General features: G+C 40.5%; 1 protein-coding gene across 3 annotated transcripts in view; it reads right to left on the reverse strand.

The window, feature by feature from the left end:
• dhrs11a (dehydrogenase/reductase 11a) overlaps window positions 1-22,708 on the reverse strand; it is a 133,708-nt gene that overhangs the window by 54,044 nt on the left and 56,956 nt on the right. For 2 of the 3 annotated variants that reach the window (XM_063031317.1, XM_063031315.1), the window contains exon 3: window positions 12,547-12,641. In XM_063031317.1, coding sequence (XP_062887387.1) covers window positions 12,547-12,641 — 95 coding nt within the window. Of the gene's footprint in view, window positions 1-2,266; window positions 2,360-8,717; window positions 8,848-12,546; window positions 12,642-22,708 lie in introns of all 3 variants that reach the window. The other variant, XM_063031316.1, reaches the window with a different exon arrangement.

The raw sequence follows: 22,708 nt of genomic DNA on the forward strand, positions 1-22,708 counted from the left end.
TGTTTAGCTACGCGCCTTCTTTTGGGGAGACATTCTTCAGCTGCTATTTGCATACAGTCCTTCAGGTTTGACCACATGTTATCTGGTGTCTGCTCCCTGTCTTCTACTGTCAGTCCTTTAAACCTATTTTGTACCGCCACAGAAAATCTTTCACTATACTCGCTCTTCTTCAGTAAGTCAATATCCAGCCTGGCTTTCTTGGTTGCAGCCTTAATCTTTGTCTTTAGTGCAATCTTCACCCTCACAACCACCAGGTTGTGATCTGAGCCTATATCGGCACCCGGATAAGTCTTAGCCATCCTAATACTTATACTGAAGCATTTCCTCACTGCAATATAGTCAATTTGTCTCCTTCCAGTATCCCCAGGATTCTTCAAAGTGTATAATTTTCGTTTGGGTAATTTGAACCATGTGTTTACTACCATCAGCTCATTGTATAAATCTTCCCCCTCTTTCATTTCCCTTATCTAAGCCATACTGACCAATGATATCCTTGTATTTCACGTTGCCTACTCTAGCATTCAGATCTCCCATAACGAAAAGTACAAAAGAGCTCTTTGCATTTTTTAAAGCAGGTTCTACGTCCACATAAAACAGTTCCACCTCTTCATCCTCATGCTCACCTGTTGATGCATACTCCTGGTTTGACTCGCCGCCCTGCAACAGTGTGTCCATCACTCGGTGTGTGGAGCCGGGCGAGAGGGAGAACCGGATAGTGGACCGGAGAGATTCAGCGGGAGGCAAGCACCCGGCGCACGACAGAGAACGCCGGCGCCATCGATGTGGGGGCTCTCCACGGAGCCGAGCGGGTGAACAACCGTCACATCCCTGCTACTGTAATCCAGTACAACATGTTCATGGTCGAGTGGTCGGCGACTAAACCGGCTCCCCCACCGGACGCAGACTGGTGAGGAGGGTGTGTGGACACCCAGCAGGACTAAAAAACAAGACCTGACAAAGGGCGGATGAGCTCCTTGTGAGCCAACGGCCATCTTCTGTGGAAGAGATTAAAGCCTCACCACGTATCTCCCTCCTACGAATCGTATGCTATGCACTTAGTTAGAAGAGACACGCGTTTTGCAGATGAAACTGAGCCCCTTGCGAGCCATTCTGCTGTACACAGCCTCAAGGAAGAAGATAATGACCTTGGGAATTGTAGGCCTGCTGGGAATGAAGGTGGCACACCAAATCCAAAAGGACGTGTGGCACTGGCTAATGATAGACTGAAAACTAGGAGAAGTACCTTACGGATAGGGACATGGAATGTTCGAACAATGTATCATGCGGGGAAGCTTGATAATGCAATTCTTGAGATATTGCGAATGAAGCTGGATATTATGGGAGTAAGCGAAGTCTGTTGGACAGAGGCTGGAACAGTTGACAAGAATGATTTTGCAATGATATACTCTGGAGGAGAGAGCCATGCCAATGGTGTTGGAATGCAATGGATGGGTTTTGGTCCATATCTGATAAAGAGTCATAATGGTAAAATTAAAAGGAAAGCCTTGTGACTACCTCTCCCTAATTTGCCCTATTTCCCTCGATTCCTCTCTCCCTTGAGCGTGCATCAAGCTGCCACTTCAAAACTTGCAATGCTATGTATTGCAACCATTCCTTGTTGACATTTCTCTTCAATGTTGCTGATATGATAATAGGACTGATGAAGTTGCAAACAAAAAGCTGCAATAAATATGCAAATCAGGCATCAAATGTGAGTAGAAATAATTAATATTAATCTTTCACAGCTGAGGAAAATAAGTTGCAGATGAGGGAGGAGGCAGAGAGAACAAAGGGAATTCTACAGAAGAAGGAAAAAAAACAATCACAAAATGGGTTTTGGAGAGTGGGAGATTAGTTTGATGGAAATCTGAGTACATATTAAAGGTTGTTAACCTTTCCTGGAACTGGGTAGTTTTGATACAATCTGTAAAGGATAATTACATGAAAACACTGAATTAAATATCATATCCTGAAGGATGCAATGCATTCAGTCAGAGTGCACGTTGTTATTCCTTGAGGTTATGTAGAGCTTTGTTGGAACGGTTTAAGAGGCTATAAACAAGAGATTAATACTGGAGTGAAATGGAGAATTAAGGTGACAAACCTGTCTAAGAAATATTTCTTGAGTTCATATCGTTTCTCTCCAGAATTTCAGGTTATCATTTGGCTTGCATCAGGACTAAAATTCTGCATTTTAAGCTTCAATTACTTACAGCTGTCAGAAGAAGTTAGCAAAACCGTCTGCAAAGCAGTTTGGCTTTCATACCTTAAGGCTCTCATACGTCGCTGCAGCTTTTTCTGGGTCATTGTTATGAAGCCTGAACGCAAACTCTGTTTCCACCAGCCCTGGAGATACAGACTGTAAAAAGGCAGGATGTTTAAATATAGAAAAGCATAGAAAACATAGAACAGTACAGTACAGGGCCTTCGGCCCACAATCTTGTGCTGACTTCTTAACCTACTCTAAGGACAATCTAACCCTTCCCTCCCACATAGCCCTCATTTTCCTTTCATCCATGTACCCATAAGTCTCTTAAATATCCCTAATGGATCTGCCTCTTCCACCATCCTTGGGAGCATCTTCCGTGTACCTACCACTATGTGTGCTCTTTTTTTTAACTTCACTATTTTTGTTCTCTTTTTACACTTTTTAAAAATATGTTCTTATTGTAATTTATATTAAGTTTTATGTACTGCACCATATGCTGCCACAAAACAACAAATTTCACAGTACATGTCAGTGATAATAAACCTAATTCTAATCCTGTCTTTTAAAAAAATCCTACCTCTAACATCCCTGCTATACTTTCCTCCAATAACCTTAAAATTATGCCCTCGTGAATTAGCCATCACAGGCTTCGGGTAAAGGTGCTGGTTGTCCAATCTATCTGTCTCATATCATCTTATACACCCCCATCAAGTCACTAAATATTCTCCTTCACTCCAAGGAGAAAAGCCTTAGCTCACGCAAACTATCCTCATTAGACATCCTCTCCAATTCAGGCAGCGTCCTGGTAAATCTCCCTGGGAGCAGAGAGCTTTAATTTAAAATTTTCCAGTTGCAATGTAACGCATGGCATGTAATAAATCTGACTGGTAAATATTCTCTGCAACCTCTCTAGAGCTTCCACATCCTTCTTATAATGAGCTGGCCAGAAATGAACACAATACTCCAAGTGTGGGCTAACCAGAGCTTTACAGAGCTGCATTGTTACTTTCCAACTATCCCCCAACTATCGAAGGCCAACACACCATATACCTTCTTAACCATCCTATGAAATTACACAGTAACTTTGAGGTATCTATAAATTTGAACTCCAAAATCCCTCTGTTCTCACACACTGTTAATAACCTTGTCTTCCGCCTTCAGTTCCACCTTCCAAACAAAATCACAGAATGGGTTTTGAATTGTGGGAGACCGGTTTGATGGAAATCTGAAGTCTGGGTAAATATTAAAGGTTGCTAACCTTTCCTTGGAACTGGGTAGTTTTGGTACAATCTGTAAAGGATAATTACATGAAAGTGTTGAATAAATATCAAATCCCTGAAGGATGCAATGCCTTCAGTCAAAATACAAGCTGTTATTCCTTGGAATTCTTAGGTGTATCACTTCACACTTCTCCGGATTGAACTCCATCTAGCATTTCTCAGCCCAGCTCTGCATCAGTGTCCCACTGTAACCAATGGCAACCAAAATACCACCAACTTTTGCGCCATCTGCAAACTTAGTAGCCAACCTTTCCATTTTCTGATGCAAGTCACTGATATAAAAAAAAATCAGAAAGAGCAGGGGTCCCAGTACAGATCTCTGTGGAACACCACTGGTCACCACTCTCCAGGCAGGATACACTACTACATCTATACCATCCCTTGCCTTCTATGGACAAGCCAATTCTAAATCCACACAGCCAAGTTTCCCTGCATCCCATACTTTCTGAATGAGTCTACCATGGGGAACCTTGTCAAATACCTTACTAAAATCCGTATACACCACATACAGTTCTACCTTCCACCATTTGCTTTGTCATTACCTTGAAGAATTCCATCAGATTTTTGAGGCACAACTTGCTCCCTATGCTATCCCTTTTCAGACTAAGCTTCCCCCAGATGCTTGTATATCCTGTCTGAGAATCCTCTCCAATGGTTTGTCCATCATTGACATAAGATTCACTGATCTATAATTTCCACTAGTATCTTTCTTGAACAAAGGAATAACATTTGGTGTAGTCCAATCTTCCGGTACTTCTCCTATGGCCAGTGAGGAGCAAAGATCTTTACCAATATCTTCCCTTGTTCCTGTAGTAATGTGGGTATATTCCAACTGGCTACAGTAATTTACTTATCTTAATGTTCTTCAAAAGTTCTAGGAAATTCTTCTTTTAATGTTGACATGTTCCAGTATATTGGCCTGTTCAAATCTGCCCTCATATTAGTCAACCTCAACCTCCATTTCGCTGATAAATACTAAAAAGCAAAATATTCATGAAGGATACTTTGTGGAGATAGGATACTCCCCATCTCCTCCATCTCCAGGTACATGTTCCTCTTTTATCCCTAATCAGTCCGTCCTTCAATTTAGTCATCCTCCTGTTCCTCATGTATATGTAGAATGCCTTGAAGTTTTCCTAATCCTACTCACATGACTTTCCCATGACCCCTTTTACCTCTCCTAAATCCATTCTGAAGCTCATTCTTGGCCACCTTGTAACTCTCTAAAGCCCTATCTAATCTTTGCTTCTTACACCTTAAGTATGGTTCTTTCTTCCTCTTGATGAGATGTTCCATATCTCTCATCAATCATGATTCCTTCACCTTAATATCCTTTATCTGCCTCAATGGGACAAAAATATCTAGAACACCATGCAAGTGCTCTCTGATCAACTTCCACATTTCCGTTGTGCATTTCCCCAAGTACACCTGCTCCCAAATTCCTGCAGAATAGCATAATTTGCCCTCCCCAAAAAAACACTTCCCCATACCGTCTGCTCTTATTCCAGTTCAGGGCAATGCTGAAGGTCATGGAGGTGTTGTCACCGTCTCCAAAATGCTCACCCACCAAGAGATCTGACACCTGACCAAATTCACAGCCTAGCACTAGATCTAGTATGGCCTTTCCTCGAGTTGGCCTGTCTACATATGTGTCGGGAGTCCTTCCTGAGCACACCTAACAAATTCTGTCCAAAGGAAGTGCTAATCAATATTACGAAAGTTAAAATTACCTATGACAACAACCCTGTTATTTTTGCACCTTTCAAAAATATGCCTCCCAATCTGCACCTCTGTCTGCTGCTGTGGGGGGGGGGGCACTCTATAGAGTACTCCCAAATAGAGTGATTGCTTTCTTTCTGTTTCCACCTTCCACCCACATTGACTCGGTAAATGATCCCCCCACAATGTCCCCCCTTTCCACAGCTGTAATACCATCTGATTAGCACTGCCACTTCTCCACCTCTTTTACCTCCCTCCCTCCCTGCCCTCTTGGAACAAAGGCATTCCTGCCCTTGTGACAGCCAAGACTCTGTAACATCCACAATGTTCCATGCACAAACCCCTGCTCTAAGTTCATCAGCCTTGTTCCTGATACTTCTCACATTAAAATAGACACATTTCAACCCATCTAACTGTCTGCAATTCTGCCCTATCTGCTGCCTAACCTTCCCCACAGTCTCTACATGTTGTATCAACCTTTACACCAACTGCTCCATCGTCTGACCTTTCACTCATGTTCCCCTCTTCCTGCCAGACTGGCTTAGCCCTCCCCAACAGCTCTAATAAACCTACCTGAAAGGATATTGGTCCCTTTTGCACAGGTCATACCTTCTCGAGAAGAGACCTCAAAGATCCACAAGTCTGAAACCATGCCCCATGCACAACTTTTCAGCCACACATTCAACTGCCAAGTTCTAACCCTCACTGGTGCGTGGCACAAGCAGCAATCCAGAGATTACCACCCTTGAGGGCCTGCTTTTCAGCTTCCTACATTTGTTCCTCAGGACCTCATCCCTATTTCTACCTATGTTGTTGGTACCAATACGTAGCACGATTTGTGGCTGCTCCCCCTCCCTCTTAAGAATGCTGAGGACTCAATCTGACCCTGGCACCCAGAAGGCAAAATACCATTTGAGAGCCTTTTTTGCATCTACAATATCTCCTACCTGTTCTAACCATTGAATCTCCTATCACCACTGCTCTCCTCTTTTCCCCTACCCTTTTGAGCCACAAAGCCATACTCAGTGCCTGGCCACTGTGGCTTTCAAGTGGTAGGCTGTCCCCCACCCCATCCCCAACAGCATCCAAAGTGGTATACTTGTTATTTAAGGGAATGGACCAGGGTTATTCAGCACTGTCTGGCTATTCCCTTTCACTCTGCTGAGCTATCTGCCTCCTGCAACTTATGCGTGACTATATCCCTGTAGCTTCTATCAGTCAACTGCTCCTTCTCCAGAATGAGCCAGAGGTCAGTCATCCAGCTCTAGTTCCCCAACACAGCCTGTAAGGAGCTGCACCTAGATATACTTCTTGCAGATGTAGCAATGAGACTGGAGGTCTCCCAGATCTCCCACATCTTGCATGAGGAGTACACCACTAACTGCAGATCCATTGTTCCTATTCTAGCTAGGTACTAATAAGGAGGGAAAGAGAAACTTGACAGAAAACTCATCCTAGTCTCAGTCTCTTCTTATCGAAACTTCTTGGCGCAAAGCCTCAGCTCGTCACTCTAACCTTTTCCCATTTATGCTATGGGAGCTCCTACAATGGCTGCTCCACTTAAACTGAACTTTTTATTGGCCCTGCCAATTGCTTTATAACCCAAAAGATCTCTAGCTCTGTAGAAAGTCCCTATAGGTCCCATTTGCTTTTTAAAATCTGGCTCTAAACTCCACGTTATTACAGAACTTCTATTTACACAGTCATTCACATTCTAAGATGATTCATGGCACTGGAATCAGATCAAAAAATGCTTCCTCACCCAATAAATATTTCCAGCAGTTATATGGTTTTATTACAAGAACAAAGTGGATGCTGTAACAAAGTAACCACTAGACTTCCCTTTGCTTTTAAGAAAAAGATCTTGCAACTAGCAGTTGTCTCCTTGTGTCCTAAAGAAGTTGTCCTAAAAACGTGCTGGCAGTCACAAGCAAGAATCCACATTCATCACTTAAAATATGAGCAGCTTTTGGAAAGTGACGCAAAAAGGCTTCCCACTGCGATCTGTAGTATGGATTTCCAGGCCACCTGGTTATACCAGGTCGCATTCTGAATTATTGGGCCAGGTATCACACTTCATTAATGACAGGCCTGCAGCATTGTACTGCAAACCAGGAAGCAAAGGAGAGGATTTGAATCCTTTGAATCGTGCTACACATTTGAATTTGAAAGGAGCTCAATATTGACTGGGATAACGTTGACAGCAAAATGAGTGGCAAGCCATTCACAGCAATGGAATCAAGCAAGCTTGGTGGACGTGGAGAAAGCAATCTTGCTCCTCATGGACTATACGCAGTACCTAATTATACCTGACTGATAGATACAACACTCAGTGCCTTCATTAAGATAACAGAGAGAGCCTGTGGTATGTTGAATTACCAAGTGAACAAGTACTTTGGGGTACTGCGAGTCTGTGTCTTTGCTGCACGCTTGAGTGCTCAGTGGGGGGGGGGAGAGGGTCGATGCTTTTTTTGCTGGTGGGGGGGTCGTTGCCTTGCTGCTGCTTATGTGTGAGGGGGAAGCTGGGGAGGGGGAGAGAGCTTTGGGGTTCTAACATTTTAACTGTCATTTATTCTTTGGGGCACTCCTCTGTTTTTGTGGATGTTTGCGAAGAAAAAGAATTTCGGGATGTATATCGTGTACATTTCTCTGAAATTAAATATTCTTATTGAATTGAAACTTATTGAATACCAAAGCCCTGGAAAATATGGCTTTAAAAAAAACACAATAATGGAAGGAAGCTGCATCAAAGCTTTTTAGGTTGGTTGACACCTCAAGAAATGACTGACCACCTCCATCAAAACCAAATTGGAAATTTTGCCAGATGTTAATTCCTACCCATACTCATCCCGTATGTCCTTGGCAGATGTCGGATCAAACAACTGCTGTACTTTTTCCCAGAACTTGAACAAACTGAGAACCAATATGTTACTGTGCATTAACCTAAATTTAATCTTTATTTCTCCCCATAAACACAGATCTTTCATCAGAAGTATCTCAATAAATGTCAAGAACATTAATGGAATAGTTTAGCTGTACAAGATTTGAGGTCAAGTTTAATTCCTACGAGTATATAAACTGTGAACTTAAATGTGTTTACTTATCACTGCAAAAAAGCGACCTGACCTGTTAAATATACTGACTCATTTAACTAAATGAGTCATATAAAGAAAGGAGGTCTAAAATACAAACCAAAACATGTTGGAAATACTCACTATGTTATGTGGCATCCGAGGAGAGAAAACTAGAACACATCCACACTGCACGTCTTAACCACATGGAGCACCGCAGTATAAAATCGATCCAGTCTTCACCTGACAGCCATCCTTCACGATTCGGCAGTGGAAAACAATAAATGCAGCCCTAGCTGCTTTTTCACCCTTCTACTTAGGAGGTGCTAATGCCAATTTCAGAGTCCATCTACATTTCTATAAAATGGCAACACTTTTGAAACTAAACACTTTCACAATGACCCATCGAAATATGTCTCAGTTCATTAAACTTCTTACCGTAGCCCTTATGTGCGTCTTGTTTTCTCGGAGCTCTTGCCTTAAACCCTCAGTGAGGGCAGTTACAGCATACTTTGTAGCAGCATAGAAATGTATGGCCGAGTTTGGCACTATTCGGTGGCCACTCATACTAAAATGGCAGAAGAGGGGAGAAGAGGTTGCATAAGATCTGCTGCAGCAGAAATCGCTAAATAAAGCACAACAAATAATCAGGGCCTAAGAGAAATATACATACCTAAACAGGTCAGCTGTACAAATATGGCTTTATTCCATGGAATGTAACATGTGTAAATGAGAATGGGCACGATTAATTTTAAAAAGAAAACCAGCTGATCCATGAACGTCTTCAGAAGAGTTACTTTCCTATAATATGCGAATGTCTTTCTGAAAAGTTTTAAAAATGATACAGCAAAGCGCGATTTGCTACATGACCAACAAGAGTCTTTAAAGGTATCCAACTTAAAAGGAGTCCAAAATTTCACTTTGGCAGATGCTTTAAGTTTTATCCACAACAGTAGGAAACAAAGCCAAAGTCAACTGATGCAGGTAATCTAGCAACAGTAATGTGGCACTGGGAACAGAATTACAATGATAACAATGACATTTTGCACAGACTTGATTGGAGATTATATTGACATTTCCTCAGTCCACCTGGTTAGTTTCCAGAAATCCTTATAAAACCGTTGTGGTTTCTTGATAGCAGATGTGTCAGCTTATGTTTGTTATTTCTACAGCAAGTGTGAGCTCTGGACTGAATTTATAACTACAGGCGTTTGGCAGTCTGACCATCTCAAATACAAATATCACTTTGGCACCAATAACCTTGGACACTAAATTACAGCACGATTTCACAATGGGCAAATTCCTCATGAAAAAGTGCAGTTAAAACAACTGACGGACTTACCAGGGTTTCACTGGGTTTGCTCAGCTTTTCCATATGAATATTAAAATAACATTAAACCCCAAAATTATCAATCATGAATTATATTTTTGGGTAGTCTTCTGCAGAAAGATTTATTTTTTTAAAAAGTCCCATCTTGATGCACAGATCCAACTGCTCAATTCTTCCATTCCAATCACAGATCCAGGCAAAAGATCACAACTTCATACATGAGTAGCCACATTTGTTGCTCAGTTATTTTTTTCATATAACCAAGAGAGAAAGAGAGCAGCCTACACAACAACAATTAGAACTACACATTACATCGAGGTGTTTTTAAATAAGAAAGGTACAAAGAAGTAAGACTCCTCTTGGAAGTGAAGAGTAGAAGCAGTTCACAATGTATGATGAGAGAGTGAAAGCTTCGGAAGTTCATTTGCTCAGATTTGCTCACAAAACCTTTTATGAAATGGATCAATGTAATCATTCACAGCAACGATGAGTGTGGACTTCCGCTCCTTGATACGTTACAATGTCAGGATGAAACACAGCACTTCGAGACTTCAACAGCAGCTGACCTTCCCCATTGGGCAAAGGCACTTAATTTTACTGCTCATAGCCACAGGTCTTGGAAATACCATTGGCAGTAAATCACCTTGTGTGGAATATACACACTTGTCTTTGAAGGTCAAAAGAAAGTGTAATTATTGTACTGGTTCAACATGTACAGAAGTATTATTCATTTCTCATCTCTGACTGCAGAGGCCTTCAACCTAATTAATAATTATCCAAGAAAAACTAGGTGAAATCTTTGAAGAATTTGTGGTCGACAAGTACTTCAATTCTCATTCAGAAACCTGAATAAAAGGTTGAAGCAATTTTTTTTAACCTCACTACAAAGTACCAGGACCCCATCCACCATCATTCTCTTTGTACCCGATTGAACTCAATTATATCAGTTAATTCATCTTAGCCCCTTGCATTGGAGCTATGAGGCCCGAGGGTTTGGAGTTGCTCAATGCAATGAATTGGATTCTAACACTGCACAAAGTTTCCGTTGTTTTGAGTTGAAGGTTTTAGCTGATTTTTAAAAAAAAACAGAAAAATACTGGAGCATTAATAACATCTTCAAGACATTGGTGGGCATGCTACCAGATATATTATGCTCACTTAAATGCATTCTTGCCTGACAGAAACAAAAAATATGTTTGTGCTTTACCCAAATGAACAAGAATTCAACATTAATCGACTTTTATGGCAGAGATGTATTAACATGATAAGAGAGATCCAAGATTTATTTTTAATAATTGCTATACTTTACTGAAATTGACTTTTTTTAAAGTTAACTTTTTATCAGGGTAAAAAAAAAACGATTAGTTAATTGGGCCACCGGCTAATAGGAAAGCTGTGTATTTGGGACAACTCTTTACTCTTAAAGAACAAAAACTAATCAAGTAAACAGCTGGGATTCCCTACATTTATTTGGGACACTATGCTTCCTTATTTGAACAGTAGACTGTTGCCTGACAGCTTCTAACTAGCATCAGTCATATGTACCTGTGTGCCCGTTAAGGCCCAAAACTGAGCTTAGAGCAAACAGTTTTTAAAACAGTGTCAGTTGCGTGTGTTTCTGTTTTTAAAAAAAGTGACTTTTGACACTGCTAGTAGACACGAAGTAAGCAGCAAGACAATTCAGAGCTATTTTGCTCATTGCTGTTTCAAGCATACAGGCTTGGAAATGCCAAAAACAGCTAGGGGTGAAAATGAAACTATTTCACTACTTCAACAAGTTAGGAACTATAAAGGATTTGAAAGTATTGACAATCATTTTGAATGTTACAATGAAAATGAAGATTTGGAAGATGCAGTCATCAAAAGCATTGTATGAAGGCAGTCCATTATCTGCACTAGCTGATCTTGTTCATTTATAGTCAATCAAAAGAACATGGCAGCATACAGTGGATGAACTTCTTCATCGAAATCTATTAGGAACTAACATAATTTTATAGTACTGTAGTAGTATTGGTAGTGTTCTAATTTGTTCTGTATTTCATTTAAATACATAATTTGTTACTTGGTTAAATGATAGTTTGTCTTTTTTTTAATACCTTTATAGCTATTTCCAAGAAACTTTGGTTAATTGGGGCAGCCACTTAATTGAGCCAAAATGTACTCTTCCCAATTAATCAGAATCTACTGTATTTAAAAACCACTTAATTAGTCACTACCATTTAACCATTATAGATGTAATTAGACCATTTCCATAGCAACTGCCAACAATTAATAGCGAGTTAATGCTTGAATAGATTATAATGGATTGAATTAAAAGGACTAGACAGCCATGAATTAGAGTGCTGATATTTGGACTGTTAACACTACTTTGAAATACCCCTCTGTTAGCCACTTGGATGCCATCTTCCTTCCTTTTTCTAATAAAACTAACCATTGATGTTTCCCCTTAAACTTTTACACAAGTAGTCCCAAATAAAAACACCCATTAGATAAACTGAGTCCTAGTAGTGTATGTTAGCTGCTATTTATTCAAACTGGCACAAAATTGTAAGGCACTTCTAATTAGAAAACACAGATGTTTAACTTTACACTGATGGACAATGTTATTATTCATTCCAATAAATACGAAAAGCTATTCCAAAATCCTCAAGTAAGATGAATTAAAAATACCAAAGGTCAAAACTATATAGCTGCGGCAGCTTTAATCAGGAGTTAGTTTGGACGAAATAATTATTTAGCTATGCTTGGCTTCCATACTCAAAAATATTCTAACATTCTGGAAAGGTGGCATTTTTCCTAGAATTCCTTCAATGTTAAAGGTTTGAATTTGGACTGCTGACTGACAGATTTAATCCCTGAACTAGGATGCATGATTGTTTGAAAATAAAAGGAACATAAATTGTAATTTTTCCATACAAAATATTCAAATTCCCCTACCTATTAATATTTATGATGTGTCCATCATCAATATTCCGCTCTTTCATTGACTGGTAGGCCTCTCGGGTACAGATAGCCATTGCTATCACATTAACCTGAAACAAAGTAGAGATATGAGTTAATCACCTTTTAGAGGGACTATCAGGCAGAAAAATTTGAATAAAATCCAATTTTGAAATCCATTCACAAAGCTTCAATTAATTCCAAATCTTTTTCATGAAAGTGAATACTTTGGGTTCCAGTATCATTACAATCATGACTACTAGGGTTACGTGCTGCCCCCAGAACGTCTTCAGATAGTGTAGTTTGCAAATGCAAATGACACATTTCACTGTATGTTTCAGCACATGATTAAGAAATACAGTAAATCTAAAATATTGAGTATAAAATCATGCCGCAAAGTGCCCTGACTGTTTGACACAAGACAGTCAGCTCTTAAGCCTTAATACTAAAATAAAATTTAGGAACTATTCCGATTTCGAGAATTGAATGCACTCGACCTGTCTACACAGACCCTACCATCCTGGCTATGGCACTTGAGAACTGTGCTCTAGAACTAGCTACACTCTTAACAGAACTGCACCTGCTAGAGTGTGTAGTTATGCCCCTGTCTACAAAAACAACTAAAATGGAATCAGCCAGTTTAAGCTATTGTTGAAATGAAGTGATGAAAGGAATTAGCTACAGTGCTATCAGTATATTTACCCAATATATCCTGTTTGCTCATTTTCACTTTGATTTTATTTACAGCTATTCGTTCCACAACTACTGAAAGCCTTGGGCCAAACAAGACTCAAAATCTAGTGTTGAAGAAGAAGTGACAGCCATAGATACCAAAGGCAGCGCGCAACCCAGTACAACTTAAAGGTGCCTTGCAGAACTGGTTTGTGGCAACAAGGTGTCCAGTGACTTAAGTCATACCTGGCACAGTTGTTGTAACCCTTCATTAAATTGCCAAATTTGAAGTAATAGGCCAATTACAGCTTCTTTAATGAATTGTATTATACAGATTTTGATAACTGATACAGCTTTATTATACACTGAAACCATGGCAACAGAAGCTTTCAGAAAAATATTCCTCCCAGAGTTGCTGTGCAGTGAACTGGAATTAAACAAACTGATTATTAATCTGTGCACATTTTATTCATTGCAGCTGAAAGAATTCAGATTCCAGCGTCCCTTGAAATTGATACCTCCAGTTTTGTAAACAGAATATAGTTGTTTACAACTAGAATTTTATTCTTCCTATCTAATTTGCTTTAAGTCCCATGCCCTTAGAATGAAGCTTTGGGCCAACAAAATTCTTTAGAATGTTGTACGCCAAGAATAAAAGAAACTGAAGCAGGCCACCATTTAGGTCTTCGAACCTGCTCTGCCATTCATTAAGGCCGATCTCAACATCATTTACCAATCCTATCCCAATATCACAAGGTCCTAATACAAAGTAGAAACAATTTTTAAAATTTTAACAGCAGAAAACAGGTCACACTCACTACCTCACAGACCACAGAGTCCATGCTATACTTTAGAAAAGCAGTGTCTTCAATACTATTCTAATCTACTTCTGTCTAATTTCCCCTCTACCCCTGAAACTTACTGTCTCACATTGCCAAGAACTTTCCAATGATTGTTTCACCCATTATGGAATGACTTAAAAACAGCAGAATAAACAAGGAAGAAATCTTTGGGACGTGGGAGGAAGATGAAGTACCCGGCAGAAACAAGCAGCCATGGAGAGATACAAGTCCACAGAGACAGTAAAGTCAGATCAAGATCAGACCTAGGTTCCTGAAGCTACTACACAACTGGCCTGTTCTGCTTTTATTATGGCTTTGCATTAGTCACAGGAGGTTATTTTAGAATCTTTCCTAAAGTAAAAACAACTCACTGAAGTACATAATTACAAAGTGGGATACAATGGGCCTAATCTTATTTGTCCAGTCTCCCAACAGCCTTACTTGGGAGGCACAGTGGCAGTCCAACACTTTACGGTTAGCACAACACTTCACGGCACCAGATGTAAAATCGACTGAAGTTCAATTCCCACTGCTGTGTGCAAGGCGTTTGTACCTTCTCCCTGGGACTGCATGGGTTTCCTCCAGATGCCCCCTTTCCTCCCACATACCAAAGACGTACAGGTTAGGGTTAGTAAATTGTGGGCATACTATGTTGGTGCCAAAAGCATGGCGTAACTTGCAGGCTGCCCCCAGCACATCCTCAGCTACGTTGGTCGTCGACGCAAACAAGGCTTTTCACTGTACGTTCTGATGCTTCAATGTGTACGTGACAAATAACGATAATCTTTATCTCATCTCTTCACTTCTTTGGACAGGTTGCTTCCTATCTCACTGGCTCTCTGCATCCCGAAGAGCAGCAGCATGGCCAAGGCAGATAAAGAGGGTCTTGGCCATCAATGTGAAGAGATCCAACTCCAAAGCCTTGATAGTCAACACAGCTGGGTACAATGCTGTGCCTTCTGTAGAAGCCTGCATTATATTTTAATAGTTTTCACAATGTTACAAATGTTCTCACAATAGTTTTCGCAGATTTACTTAACTACCAACACTAGCTAAAATCTTTAAACTTAAAAAATAAAAATACATTAAAACTAATTATTAAATAAATTGATACAGAATTGATTTTGTGCATAAAGTAATTTGCCTTCAGATGTCTGCTGAATCATTATCCTACCATCCCCATTCAACTGAACGTGGTGTTAGACCCTGCACCAGTCAGACCTAGTGCAAGGCACAGGGGGTGATTTCCCAGCATAAGGCAGAGCATTTCAGCAACACTAAAGTCAACTCTGGACTCTACAAAGAGCCAAGTGAAGTTACAGAGAATTTGATCATCTGAATTATTCAGTAAATTCCTAACATCCACAGGTGACTTATATCCAAGTGATTACAGAATTTGTAAGTGGCTTCAGTGGCCGAACACAGAGGGTTTCATTGGTTAGGTAGCTCTTGTTTGAACTGTGTTTAGTATGTGTTAGTAGTCTGGTTTCAAGACCATAAACACATTTGAAACAAAGATGAACAAGCCCTTGAGCATGAGAAAGTCTGGCACTGAGACAAACTGGACTCTCCTTGAAAAAGGACAATCAGCAGTCAGCAGGTGAAATCAAATTATCTCAGAAACACCTGCCTAACACACTTTAGTGTCAACTACGACAAGCATCGTAAATTATGTCCTTTAAGTTGTGAACACCCATCTTAAATCTGTCACTTTCCAAAAAGGTTCCATTTGTTATCTGGTATCTCAATCTGACATCCAATCGCAAATTTGAGGAAACTCAGCCCTTTGCTACTGAAGTACAAAATCTGTAAATTATCACTTTTGCAGAGAGTCAATGAAATGAAAATGTTGGACATGTTTAGTAAAGCCCAAGGGCAAATTGGAAATGATGACTGTATTTGATGTAGTGCTTTTTTTGGCCCAATTCACGGTAACTGCTGCTCTGTTTCAACACGCAGACTTTCATTACCCTATAACGAAATGGGGGAGATCTTAAATAGGTTTTTTGCGTCTGTATTTACTAAGGAAACTGGCATGAAGTCTACGGAATTGAGGGAATCAAGCAGTGAGATCATGGAAACTGTACAGATTGAAAAGGAGGAGGTGCTTGCTGTCTTGAGGAAAATTAAAGTGGATAAATCCCCGGAACCTGACAAGAGTGTTCCCTCGGACCTTGAAGGAGACTAGTGTTGAAATTGCTGGGGCCCTGGCAGAAATATTTAAAATGTCGCTGTCTACGGGTGAGGTGCCAGAGGATTGGAGAGTGGCTCATGTTATTCCGTTGTTTAAAAAAGGATCGAAAAGTAATCCGGGAAATTATAGGCCGGTGAGTTTAACGTCGGTAGAAGGTAAGTTATTGGAGGGAGTACTAAGAGACAGAATCTACAAGCATTTGGATAGACAGGGACTTATTAGGGAGAGTCAACATGGCTTTGTGCGTGGTAGGTCATGTTTGACCAATCTATTGGAGTTTTTCGAGGAGGTTACCAGGAAAGTGGATGAAGGGAAGGCAGTGGATATTGTCTACATGGATTTCAGTAAGGCCTTTGACAAGGTCCCGCATGGGAGGTTAGTTAGGAAAATTCAGTCACTAGGTATACATGGAGAGGTGGTAAATTGGATTAGACATTGGCTCGATGGAAGAAGCCAAAGAGTGGTGGCAGAGAATTGCTTCTCTGAGTGGAGGTCTGTGACTAGTGGTGTGCCACAGGGATCAGTGCTGGGTCCATTGTTATTTGTCATCTATATCAATGATCTGGATGATAATGTCGTAAATTGGATCAGCAAATTTGCTGATGATACAAAGGTTGGAGGTGTAGTAGACAGTGAGGAAGGTTTTCAGAGCCTGCAGAGGGACTTGGACCAGCTGGAAAAATGGGCTGAAAAATGGCAGATGGAGTTTAATACAGACAAGTGTGAGGTATTGCACATTGGAAGGACAAACCAAGGTAGAACATACAGGGTTAATGGTAAGGCACTGAGGACTGCAGTAGAACAGAGGGATCTGGGAATACAGATACAAAATTCCCTAAAAGTGGTGTCACAAGTAGATAGGGTCATAAAGAGAGCTTTTGGTACATTGGCCTTTATTAATCAAAGTATTGAGTATAAGAGCTGGAATGTTATGATGAGGTTGTATAAGGCATTGGTGAGGCCGAATCTGGAGTATTGTTTTCAGTTTTGGTCACCAAATTACAGGAAGGATATAAATAAGGTTGAAAGAGTGCAGAGAAGGTTTACAAGGACGTTGCCAGGACTTGGGAAACTCAGTTACAGAGAAAGGTTGAATAGGTTAGGACTTTATTCCCTGGAGCGTAGAAGAATGAGGGGAGATTTGATAGAGGTATATAAAATTATGATGGGTATAGACAGAGTGAATGCAAGCAGGCTTTTTCCACTGAGGCAAGGGGAGAAAAAAACCAGAGGACATGGGTTAAGGGTGAGGGGGGAAAAGTTTAAAGGGAACATTAGGGGGGGCTTCTTCACACAGAGAGTGGTGGGAGTATGGAATGAGCTGCCAGATGAGGTGGTAAATGCGGGTTCTTTTTTAACATTTAAGAATAAATTGCACAGATACATGGATGGGAGGTGTATGGAGGGATATGGTCCGTGTGCAGGTCAGAGGGACTAGGCAGAAAATGGTTCGGCACAGCCAAGAAGGGCCAAAAGGCCTGTTTGTGTGATGTAGTTTCTATGATTTCTATGGTTTCTATAACATTGGAATAAATCCAGTTACAGGCACAATATACGTAGGGTAATTTACGATTTTTTTTGGCATTGCTCGACGTAATATAAATGTAATTATTTAGAAAGCAGTACAGCAAAAGTATCCACGTAACACTGGACTACAGTACTTCCTAACCTGGACAAAACAACATCATAAGGAATATTCTGCTTAATTACAGTTGTTTGGTGACAGGAGTTCACTTTTTTTACTACTGATTTAAGGATTACTACATTAGCATCAATGCACTGTGTCTGCTTTTTAAAATAACCTGCAGGACAAATTATTAATATATTTTACCGCACTTATACAGGAGAAATGAAAGAGTTAGAATTAAGGTTTAAGCAAAATATTAAAACCCCTGAAATGGAAGCAGCTGCACACTCTATAACCGATCACAACATCAAACTTTCCAATTTATCCCCAGCTCCTGTATTTCAATGTGCCCACAATAGTCAGCTCCGTCATGGGCACCAGCCTCCATGAGTATCCAGGACATCTTCAAGGAGCCATGCCTTGAAAAAGTGGTGAGGACCCTCCCCCACCCATCCCCCAGGACATGCCTCTTCCCATTACTACCATCAGGAAAGATGCACAGAAGCCTGAAGGCACATATTCAATGACTCAGGAACAGCTTCTTTCCTTCTGCCATCCAATTTCTGAAGGGACATTGAAACCATGAACACTACCTCATTATTTTTAAATTTTTTTTCACTACTTACTTAATTTAACTATTTACTATATATATTTATGTTGCAATCATTTTTTCTATTATGTATTGTGTTGTGCTGCTGCTGCAAAGTTAGCAAATTCCACGACATATACAGTTATATTAATCCTGATTCTAATACTTTCTACTTATGTACGTAGAGGTAATAAGGCCTGGTACATCTGACAATCTGTAAAAGTCATGCAAAAATCGTCCTTGGCAAACGGTGTCTGAAGCTTACTTTACACCTCAAATGACTTCCTGATTTGCTGTGCTATTCTGGAAATATCAAGAGGCATGAAAATATTCATTATACCAATAGACACTATATACTCTTCCAGGTGTCTTGGGGTTAATGCATATGCAGCACATCACAGCCGCTGCCTCATTCTGCAACTGTCAAGAAGTATATCGAAGTCCTCAGGGTACAGTTTGGTACTTTGAAGTCATTTTTCTGTGTAGGTTGATTGAGTTGCCTTTCCACTTAAAATAGGTTTATCATGTTTATTCATGAACTGCAATTCCTGTCTGGTAATTCAATGCAATGAAAATCCATCAGAAATCCCATTCTCCCGTCATGCTTGGCTTCACAATAAAAAAATGTTGCACTGTCTGAAGGAAGCTGGGTACATGGGAGATACTCATCACAATTGTAGTTATTAAGACAATGGGACAAGAAATAACAAGGAACTCACTTGAATATCCAAATGTGACCAAATCTACAGTTTTAATACAAATGTGAAATACGCTTGGCGCTGTTATACAGTGCTTAGCCAAGAAATTCTGCATCATTTCAGCACAACAGCAGCCAAAAGCCAGATTCAAATTCAAATTCCAAAGCCACTTGACCCTTTTTAAATGGACTTGCACATTTCACACAGGCTTAAAGCAGAAGGAAAAAGAAACTGACAGAAAAAATTGCCTAACTTGTGTAATTATGCATTACTAAGTAAGGTCTTACATACAAACGTTTGTAGTTAATGGAGCAATGAAAAGCAATTTCCAATGTCTGGCCCCAAACTCTACTTAGTGATACACATGCAGGTGTACAAATGCAAGCCACATTAGGCTGTCTGATACAATATGCAAAATATTAGTATTGCATTTATTCCAATATAAAAGTCCTCATAGAATACTTTAAACAGTAGTTAATTTTGACTGATAAGAAGGAAGAACAACACTTGTAAGTGATGACATAACATAATAAATAATGTTTTTTGAGTCCATGCAAGAGGCACTCGATAATCAGTGCCTCTTCCAAGGGAAGGTGGTAGCAATTGAAATAAAAGCTAAACAGCGGAAGACGAGGAAGAGGATGAGCAGGGTAGCAACTACCTTTAGTGTGCTTGGTTTCATTAGATCGCAGGTTGGAATGGGATACAGAAGGTAGGTGGCAAAAAAGACAGAACACAGAATCGTACAAGACAGGAACGGGTCCTTCTGTCCACTCTGTTTGCACAGATCAGGATGGGAATTTAAATTAAATCCATCTGCCCACACGTGCCTGCAAGTTCAATTTTGATGGCTGAGTGACACACACAAATTTCCACCTATCCTCTGCCAATGGATTGCATGTGGGTCAGAAGGTAAAACACAAATTGGCTGAAAATAGCTTGCTTTCATCTACCTGGTTAAATCTCAACTTAGTGGAATGAGGAAATGCATACTGCATAGAACATTGAACAGTACAGTCCGGTAACAGGCCAGTCAGTTCCAATGTTGTGCCAAATACCTTCCAGTTAGTTGCATTGTAATTACTATTCAACAACCCTGACTGGTAAAACAAATTTACAGAAACAGCAATGAAGAACCCCATATCTGTGTGTGACGGTATTCCCGGGTTTCCACCTGGGATTTACATGACTGACAGGAGTGAAAACCGAAAGGAAGCCCTGAGCACCACTGAGATCAAGACCAAGTTGGTTTTTGGAATGTTCATGAGGGTTATATCTTTGTTTGCAAACAGACTGGCCACTGGGCTCGAAGTTGCCCTCAGGCCGAGGCAACTTTGATAGCAGTTTCTGCCTCCATCGCCACCAGCACCATACACATTTACTTTAAATAATCGGTCCCCAAACTGTGCTTAAGAACTTAAATGATTTTCATTCTGCCCATTGTAAAATGCCGCCCGATGCAAGCCCAAATATAATTTTTCTTTGACGGCTTTTCCTCCTGACCTGATACAGAAAAGAGCTAGTGGAACTATTTTGGTGGATATGCCGTATGTGTATGTCACATACTGTAACAGTTGAGGTGGTTCAGCTACCTTCTCTCCTGTTCTGCTCAAGCAGCTGAACATTTTTGCCTTAATAAAAGCTGGAACCGTTGCAGCCAGTGCACTGAATCTTGTTATGCCTTAGCAGCAGCACACAATGGACAATTAAGGAAATTACACGGGTTTCTCACCTCTTCAGAACTCCAGTAAATACGGTGAACTAACTATGAACCTTTTCCTGCTTTTTAATTACTTACTACAATCTATGTGACTCAGACTAACGGGAAGGATGAAATAACTGGAGGGGACAAACGAGCTGTCTCCATTGCTGAAGCAGCACCAGCAGATCTTTATGGCCACAGAGCACCCCAGTGTGATCAGGCTGCCAATACTTTCCAAATTAACTAACAAAATTACAGAGTGATCTGTCAAAGGCTGAACAGACTTTATGGACTAAAGCACACTATGTGCAAGACTATAAAAGATGGTGGATATAATCCAAAATGAGAGATTCTCAACCATAGCAAGAAAAGTAACAGCAACTGTATGATTTGCCAGAGACATAATCTCAAAAGACACTGCCAGTATCTGCCACCACTAGACCCTCCCCCAGAGATTATTTGTACATCTCCAAATGGACTTTATGCAGTTACCTGGGTTGTATGGGTTGTGGTTATACACCTGTTATTGTGTTACCTCCATGGTGAGAAGCTTATCAAACTGCTATAACTGTTGCTAAATGTTATTACGAGAATTTACTCCTAGGTTTGGGATCCCTGAGAAAAATCTTGCGACAATGGCCCTCCCTTTATGGGTAAAGTTAGATTTGACCTATCAAAAACCTTATAGTGTAAGCATCATTTCACTGGCCCTTACTACCATCAATCTTACAGGGCAGCTGAAAGACAGATCGGGACCCTGAAAAACAGTTTAACTAAATTGTGCAAAGAGATCAAACTAAAATGGCCAGAGGCGTTCCACTGGCCCTCATCACAATGCGCTGTGCTACGTAACAGGCTTATCACCCCATGAGATAGCTTTGGGACATCCCACACTCTTGCCAGTCACCCTTCCCTTTTTAATTCAACAGACGGGCATCCATACCATGTTGCAGGATTGTATAGCACTAAGACAAGTTCTTAAAACTTCCCATTAACAGGTACTTGAAACCCAGAATATCGGGCTAGCTGCAAAGTTGGCAGACCTACCCTTCGGGAGATTGGGTACTCTCCTGAATCCTGGAGCTCTGCTGCGAAGGTCCATTCCAAGTGTTACTGACCACATTTACTGCTTTAAAGGTCCAAGGAAAGCAGACGTGGATACATGCCTCGCACATTAAGCTAGCGGTGCCACATGACCACGAACAGGTGGCCAGAAGAACGTTAACGATAAGAACTGATGGACTGAACTCCTGATCTTTACAATCTGCCACCTTAAGCGATCACCATACATTATTAGTTTTGGATATTCTGGACATCTATTTTCTGCCTAAATGCAGAAGTATCTCATGACATCAATATTCCCAACACTTTTCTTCGCCTCGGTTATGAATACGCACCACGTACCACCCAGTCCAGTTGTTGAGTGTGCTCTGGAGGGCACCCATACATTCAGAAGGTGCACTACCATTGCATTCATACCACTGGATCGCAGTGGGTTTGATTCTGTGCTTTATTTCGATGACAAAATTATAACTGTAAAGGGAGCATAGGACTGCACTGCCCATTGGAATGACTCTTGCCAATGCAACTGTTTTGAGGGATAGTAGTGAGAGTTGTCCTACTTAAAACAAACACATAACCCCCTTCCTTCAAGGCTGCTACTTGAGGGATAGGGGGAAAGTATATTACTGTAATTATCAAGAGACAGGACTAAGGTACAGTACGTGCAATGTCAAAACTACTGGTGACCCTCCAAATCCTGTTAATGGTACTTACTGGTTATGTACCTCTTCTAAAAAGGGATCTTTCGTCTGAACTTAAATCATGGACACATC

The sequence above is a fragment of the Mobula hypostoma genome, chromosome 23 (assembly GCF_963921235.1).
Source record: "Mobula hypostoma chromosome 23, sMobHyp1.1, whole genome shotgun sequence".
In the NCBI taxonomy this organism is placed as follows: Eukaryota; Metazoa; Chordata; class Chondrichthyes; order Myliobatiformes; family Myliobatidae; genus Mobula; species Mobula hypostoma.